Source organism: Pterocles gutturalis, unplaced genomic scaffold (assembly GCF_000699245.1).
Source record: "Pterocles gutturalis isolate BGI_N339 unplaced genomic scaffold, ASM69924v1 scaffold3884, whole genome shotgun sequence".
Classification (NCBI taxonomy): Eukaryota; Metazoa; Chordata; class Aves; order Pterocliformes; family Pteroclidae; genus Pterocles; species Pterocles gutturalis.
The window spans coordinates 25,130-32,633 of record NW_010127992.1 but is presented as its reverse complement, the minus strand read 5'-3'; the positions used below and the strand labels follow the sequence as shown (position 1 = coordinate 32,633).

At 48.8% G+C, this 7,504-nt stretch overlaps 1 protein-coding gene across 1 annotated transcript in view; it reads left to right on the top strand.

Annotated features, from left to right (window-relative positions):
* Positions 1–2,271: 2,271 nt before the first annotated feature.
* The window catches only part of NRF1 (nuclear respiratory factor 1), a gene marked incomplete at its 3' end in the record, with an annotated part of 22,721 nt that continues 17,488 nt past the window's right edge, over positions 2,272–7,504 (top strand). Inside the window, exons 1-4 of the mRNA XM_010079453.1 lie at positions 2,272–2,494; positions 4,300–4,414; positions 6,700–6,826; positions 7,388–7,504. The exon at positions 7,388–7,504 is cut by the window's right edge and continues 13 nt beyond it. Of these exons, the coding sequence (XP_010077755.1) occupies positions 2,272–2,494; positions 4,300–4,414; positions 6,700–6,826; positions 7,388–7,504 (582 nt within the window). The remainder of the gene's footprint in view (positions 2,495–4,299; positions 4,415–6,699; positions 6,827–7,387) is intronic.

The window sequence follows — 7,504 nt, the reverse complement described above, 5'->3', positions numbered from 1 at the left end:
TCAAGGATCATCAAGTCCAACCGTCACCGCAACCCCACCCAACCCACTGACCCATGTCCCCAAGCCCCACATCGACACGTTTCTTGACCCCCTCCAGGGATGGTGACTCCACCACTGCCCTGGGCAGCTGTTCCAATGCCTGAGCACTCTTGCAGTGAAGATATTTTTTCTAATCTCCAGCCTAAACCTTCCCTGGAACAACCTGAGGCCATTTCCTCTTGTCCCATCACTTGTTGCTTTAGAGACGAGGCAGCACCCACCTCACTGCACCCTCCTTCCAGGCAGTTGTAGAGGTAAGTAGGGCAAGACCAGCACGGTTTGGTTGTTGTAACGTATGCGGCGTTGTTCGCGCGGCAGTGGGTGTTTTGACTTCGTACTCAACAGGCTTCTTTGGCTCGTTCCAAGTCGCCTTTCAATATCCTGGTCCTGCTGCTACTTCAGAAACTTCATCTCATCCCCTGTTTGACAACGTACCCGCGCTGGCATTTGAAGGGGAAGCTTTCTCTTAGTGCTGTGCAGGGATTATTTTCCCTGTGTTTAAGATGCAGCTTTTGTTTCCTGTAAAACAGATATGCTTAAGTAAAACGTGGAACGTGGGTTCTGTCTTGAGGACAGGACTCTCTAAAATAGTTGCATCTCTCTTTTTGTGGTGTCTTCACGTATCTGCCTTTGATAGAGCTGTTTCATAAATGTCCATAATGTTTAGTTCACTGAGTTGCAGGAGACATTTTGAGGCATGCGGAAACAAGCCTTTAGAAACCAGCTGGGGATGGAAAAAAAAAAATCTGTCATATTTCACCTCTTCGGTCAGTAGATAAGAGGCAGAAATAAATACATCTAAATGCCAGTCACTCCCCTCCCTACCTTTTCTTCCATTTGTTGTCTAGACTATGGCAACCGCTTCCTGGCTTCTGAGCTTCTGCTGCTGCAAAACATCCTTCTTCCTCCACAGCTTCGGTCGTGCCTTGTCCCTTTGTACTCTCTTCTGAATTCAGAGCAAGATTCTGGTCCTCTCCTTTAACCTCCTTCCAGCTCCCACCGAATCTTCTGTTCTCTGTCCCCGTGTTCGCAGCTTCAGCTGAGGTGTCCTCTGTTCTTCCCGGTTTCCTCCTTGGAGCATCCCGCCTTCGTAATACTCTCTCTTGCCATGTCTTGATGAGTTGCTCCTCCTTTGTGTATGCCTGTTGGTTCTTTGCATGTGACTCCTCCTTTGTGGATGACTCTTAGTTAGTTTGGTCCAAATAACCCTCTTGAGAAGGTGCTTTCTCCTGGCCCGTGTCTCAGCGTCTCATCAATCCCGCCGTGGTGTTCCACGGTTTGCTCATCAGGACGTGGTTTTTGTGTTCAGTAGAAGCCTGGTGATTATTTTGCCAGGTTTTGGTTATGTTGATAATTTGCTGGGTCTATTTTATTGTTCCCTACAGCTCGTCATATCTTTCCTTCTGCTCTTTGCCTTGACGGTTTTGAGGAATCTGGTTTTGAGGGTTGATTTCCTAATTCTTCTGATGTCGTTTGAAAATTTCTAAGGATGTGCTGTTCCTTTCCCACAAACGTATGGTAGACGCGCACGGAAGATATCTGCGTGTCTCCTCTCTTGTTCACGATTTACGTTCATGGCGTGTGGTCCAGTGCCCTGTTGACTACGTCAGCTGCTACTTTGCTCAGTGGTTTACCACCAGATGCATTAAACAAATATTCTTAATGTGATGTTTGTGCTGGGGTTGTAACGATTTTGCCTGCTTCCGGGCTCTAAACAAGTAATGCAACAAAAGCGGTCTCTAGAACACAACTTGCTGCCAGTAAAATTCCGTACTGGCATCTTCGTTTGTGTCCTGAGCTGTTGAGGTTGGAGGAGGGAGACTGTGTATCGCCCTTGAGCATCTTCCCTGAAAGACAGATCTTGGAAGTGGCCAAAATAAGCTCCAGCTCTGATCAAACCTCTTAATATGTGGTGGGTGAGGGACGCGCAATCTCAGGGCTACGAGATCCTTCGAGACCTTTCCTCCAGCAAAGACGACTGCCTCTGGGTGCTGTGCCATGTTGTTTGGAAGTTTGGATTTTTTCAAAACTCTTAAAATTCATCTTCTGGCTCCTCATTTCCCTCTTGCAGAAGACCACTGCTGCTGGGGGAGGTAATCTCTTGTTCCCTCTTGGTCATGGCCCTCTCACCTCGCTGGCTCACAAACCTTTGGCTGTCCTCCCTGACGGCACATCAATGTCAATAACCCCTTCCTGTGATTTTTTTTTGGTCTCCTCTGACAGTAGCTCTTGATGGAAGAACACGGGGTGACCCAAACAGAGCACATGGCTACCATCGAGGCCCACGCAGTGGCCCAGCAGGTCCAGCAGGTCCATGTGGCCACCTACACAGAGCACAGCATGCTGAGCGCGGACGAAGACTCGCCGTCTTCGCCCGAGGACACCTCCTACGATGACTCGGACATCCTCAACTCCACGGCTGCCGACGAGGTCACTGCCCATCTGGCTGCCGCAGGTAACGTCAGCGGTGTCGTTCGTCTAACGTAGCGTTTGTGCAGAGGTCGCAAACAGCGCTTGAGGGCGGTGGGTCACCTTGTCACCCCGTGGGATGCTCTGGATGCTTCCTGATTGCCCCGGCTTTAATAGCACCCCTTTGCAAGGTTTGCTGGCTGCTTGAGTCTTGCGTTGCTTTATCTGTGTGTCATATCGAGGTGCTGGGAATAGGAGAGTGGTTTGTGCAATAAAAAAGGTCCCTGGTAAATGCTGCCTCAAAAAACAAAACTAAGATATTGAATATGTCAAAGAGCAAGCTTATTTTAAGCCCATATAAACAACAGCAAAAATAACCCCGGAGTGCTCTGCAGCCCTGCTTAGCCAGGGAGCTAAGCCTGTCCCAAGGAGGGTCCTGGCATATCTGGACTGGGAAAGTACTTCAGAATCACTAATTCCTTCCAGTGAAGCCCCTGCCAAATGTCCTCCAGATTTGTCTTGTGGTGGATCCCCCTGACTAACAGAAAAAGGCAGTGATAAATAAGCACTCACGGACGTGTCTGACCCCGTATCAGACTTCACCTGAGGAATAAAGCTCTTGCTGGGCTTCACCAAACCTGTGATGCTCCACCGTCCAGCCCAAAGCTTGCCCGAGAGCCCAGCGTAGCCCTTCTTCGCTTCTCCAGAGCAAATATTTTTCCAGTCCCCGGAAAGGCAACGTTTTTATTCTTTTTTTCACAAGCACAGGATTGTTGGAGCAGTACGTGGCTGTTGCTGTGCCTGCGTTGGGTAGCACTCGGGTAGTTCGTTACTGATTAACAAAACCTGGCTCTCTGGTGTCACCCAGAGCTCTGTCTGTCACAGCATCCTGTCTCCTGGAGCAACTGCCTGGAGAAAATGTTTAATCAGATGCTACTTTTGCTGTCACCTACCAGCTTCCCCTGACTGGTAGCTTAGGACTTCCTGATGCAGTAGCTGCATCTTTTTTAAACACAAAAATACAGTGGGTTTTGTGACCGCTGGCGTGATCTTTCACCTCTGACATATGGAGAAACTACACACAGGAACTGAGGGCTGCTCAGGAGTCAAAGGCAAGTCCGGAGCCTGCATTAGACCCCAGCAGAGCTTTTTGACTGCACTGGTTTCTGGAGATCACCGATAGAAGCACAATCCACTGAATTTTACTTGATTTACTTCCAATTACCTTAATGAACCTTCCCCTTACATAGACTCTGTGTCTCGAGTTCAATCACCAAAGCAATAGCACTGCCCTGCTATGGTCCCCACTGTTCTTCAGGGTGCAGGATGCTGCCAGGAACTCTGATTCTCATTTTCTTTCCCATTAGAACTGGTCCCTAAACCCTGGGGAAAGCCTCGGACTCCTGCTGTAGTTGAGGGGTCTGAGCAGGATTCCTGAAGTTGTACCCAATCTCTTCTCCCCTGCCACCAGGTTCTCCTTGGTTGCAGTCAGTTATTTAAAAATTTTGCATACTTGAGAGTTTTTCAATATGTTCAGAAGATAAAATACATAATTATGTGATTGTAAGGAAAACCCTGGACTAACCTAACTAAGTTAGGTTAAAGTGTGTGACTTTAACCTGGGACTGACCTGGGGTTCGCCAGTCTGGGGAATGGAGCCTTTTGGTACGCCTCTCTGGTGCCGGAGAGGAAGGAGCCCAGCTGCTGGGGAGCTCAGCAGGGAATTTGGGTCGCCCTGGTCCGGTGGGGAGGCCCTTGGGTCCCATCCCTGGCAGGGGTCAATGGCGATGTCCTTTCTGGCCAGTTCCTGAGCCGCGTGCGCCGATTCACCTTTTGTGGTTTGATTTCCAGGCCCTGTGGGGATGGCAGCAGCCGCTGCTGTGGCAACGGGTAAAAAACGAAAGCGACCACACGTTTTTGAATCCAACCCATCGATCCGCAAGAGACAACAGACACGTTTGCTACGGTAAGGACTCCAGTCTGCGCTCTGACACCAGTTTACATCCTCAGTCTGTCTCCAGTGCCGTGCGTGGCGAGACCATGCGCGGTCCAGACATTGCCCAGCTTGGGGATTTTTTGGGGGGACTTTTTCTGGAACCCAAGAGCTGTGTTCTATCTTGCAGAAATGGGCCAAATTGCAGCTCTCCTAATGTTTAATGTGATATTACAATCACCAGAACTGACGTGAACATTCCGGTGGGATCCACCATTCTGTTTAAACCCTTCTGGTCACAAATTAAATCCGTCGTAGCGTTGCCTTGCAAGATATTCATAGTGGCTTTAACAGCAGCTGGACTGAGAATCTGCAGCTAGAGCCATATCCCGGCTCTGCAGTGGAATGAAGAACTTATCAACCTAATGAAAAGACTATTTTCTGCCTTGTGAAATGATCCTGTGAATAAATCGTGTGTGTGTGTGTGTGTACCTGAATTTCCTTTGCTAGCCGTTGTGTGAGCTCCACACTGAGGACTGACCCAGCCCATAGCACCCAGTGTTGGGGGAAAATAATCGAGGGGAGATGCCTGCCAGAGCTGAAACGCTTTCTTTGGCTTTAGAAACTTGCTCTGCAAACTTCTGCAGCCCTTCAGGTGCTGCATTCCAGGTGCTCTGAGGCTGTCTGCCCGCCTGATGGCCTCCGAGGAGCGCTGGTGCTGAAGCCACTGCTCAGGCTTTCCACAAGCCTGGAGAGATCACCTGCAGTTCCATCTTCAGGAAACATTTGTAAATATTCACTGGTTCTGTTTCCTAGGTTTTGGGCAATTTTTGCTTTTTTAAACTTTTGGATTTAATTGGGTTATCTCACAAGAACTGGAGTATTTGTCACCCCGTTACTTGCTCCTTCCTCCTGCATGCCCATTAGTGCACTGACATCGTGGTGGCCAGAGTTTTGTCTTTTCTCCTTCTCTCCTATTCTTGTAAAGTCAAGAAGAAATTAAGTTGGTTTCCCTATATTCTGGTTACTCATCTGCTGAGTTCCACAACACCCTTTGCACCTGATGGAACTGGAACGAAGCGGAGCAGGGTTAGCATTAAATAATATTCCTGGGAGTGGACTCCCTTTCTTTTATAGCTTCATTCTGGTTTTCCCCTCCCCTCCTCTCCCAGCTCTGCTGACCCAGCCATGTTTATTGCAGCGTTTCTGAAGAGCAAATTCTTTTCAATATATTTTTAAAGAAACTCCTGTTTAAAGGAATTATTTCTTCTCCCTTCGTGCAACTACTTCATTTTCCTACATGCAAGTTCCTGACTGTTTAAAGGAATTATTTCTTCTCCCTTCATGCAACTACTTCATTTCCTACATGCAAGTTCCTGGTAAAACACATCATTTTTTTGCCCTCTGATCGGTTTGACATGTTTGTGTTCGATATTTACACCGCTGTGAATCGAGTGGGAAGTTCCAGTGTCTGATTCTGGGATCTCTGCATAGCTGGTGGTGGCGTTGGTGCTTTTTGGCTGCTTTGTGTCTGCTGCTAACAGCAGGTTCTGAAATGACCGGGGCAGGTACGAAACTGTCACCTTATGGCAGTGCTCGAGTTACCTGGTGATAACAGCAACTTCTCTCTTGCTTTATGAGTTTCTGCCAACATTTCTGACACATTTTCTTGCATTGCTTAAAAGGACATAAGAGGCAGAAAGTCTATAATGGAACATTTTCTTCCTACAGAGATGGTTCCAGAGGGACTCGCCGATGTGGCGGGTGTTTGAATACCTGGGTTTCCTGCGCTGTTGCAATATTTCTGGTTCTTGCCTGTCCTGTAGCTGGAGGTTGAATTCTTACCGTTCTGGTTTGAGCAGGACTTTGGTACTGGAGAATTGCAATGCACTCTTACGAGGCTGGATGTAAAACAACCTGCGTTTGCAATCCCCTTTTGTTGAATCACTCAAGTTCTTTACCTTAGGCTTTTTCTATTGCTAAATACACTTAGACGGTGACAGAGCAGATGTGCAGGCTCTTGTGTCCTAGCTTTGCTGCTCTGATGATTTCCTTTGACTTTTTACATCAATGGGAAAAGGAGAGAAGGGAGAAGAATTGATATTTGAGCCGCTGGGCGACCGCAGGGACCACAGCAGGCCTGCGGGAGCGGAGGAAGGAGCGGTGTACGTGGCTAACCTGACCACGTACCTGGGGCTCCGTTTCTCACCTGCTCTGTGAACGGGCAGCGTTCAGAAAGGGAACTCCCAATGTAAATGGTTGTGTTTCTGCAGGGCTTTCAGCTGGTGCCTCTTCACTGTCTCGTGCCTCTGTTTCAGGAAGCTGCGAGCCACGCTGGATGAGTACACCACCCGAGTAGGGCAGCAGGCCATTGTGCTGTGCATCTCGCCCTCCAAACCCAATCCCGTCTTTAAAGTGTTCGGTGCTGCACCCTTGGAGAACGTGGTAGGTGTCTGGAGGAAAAGCTGGGGAATAAATTGCTCGCCTTCTCTGCAGGTTTGGTTCTGCTCAGGGCAGCTTTGCAATCCTGGTAGTGTTCTGAAGGTCATGTTTAAAACCCTGGGAATGGGAGTTGAGAGTGTATGGACATGAGTGTAGCACTGATGTCCTCTCTTCTTTGCAACTGCCTAACGCCTCTCGCCAGGGCTGAGTATCCTGGATTAAAAAATCAGAGGGAGCAGGTAGTGATGATGTGATTGATCTCAGCTCGGTTGTCAGTGCTTGCACCAGACCAGACATTAAATGGAGCAGATCCTGACCGTGACAAGTCTTGCTCCAGAACTTTTAATCCTGTAAATACTTCCACGTGCCAGTGTTACTTGATGTTTCATCATCAGCTCTTCGATGCAGCCAAGCCTTTGGGGCCAGTGGGTATTTTTTCTTGCCAGCTGTGGTGTTGTTTGCTCCTTCTGTTCTGCAGCACCTTGGGGAAGGTGACTGGCCCTGCGTCCTCGCCTCTCCTGGTGCTCCTTGTCTTGTTTACCTGAGCTTAACGATTCCCCACAGGTACGTAAGTACAAGACCATGATTCTGGAAGACCTGGAGTCTGCGCTAGCGGAGCACGCTCCTGCGCCTCAGGAGGTTAACTCAGAGTTGCCGCCCCTCACCATTGATGGCATTCCT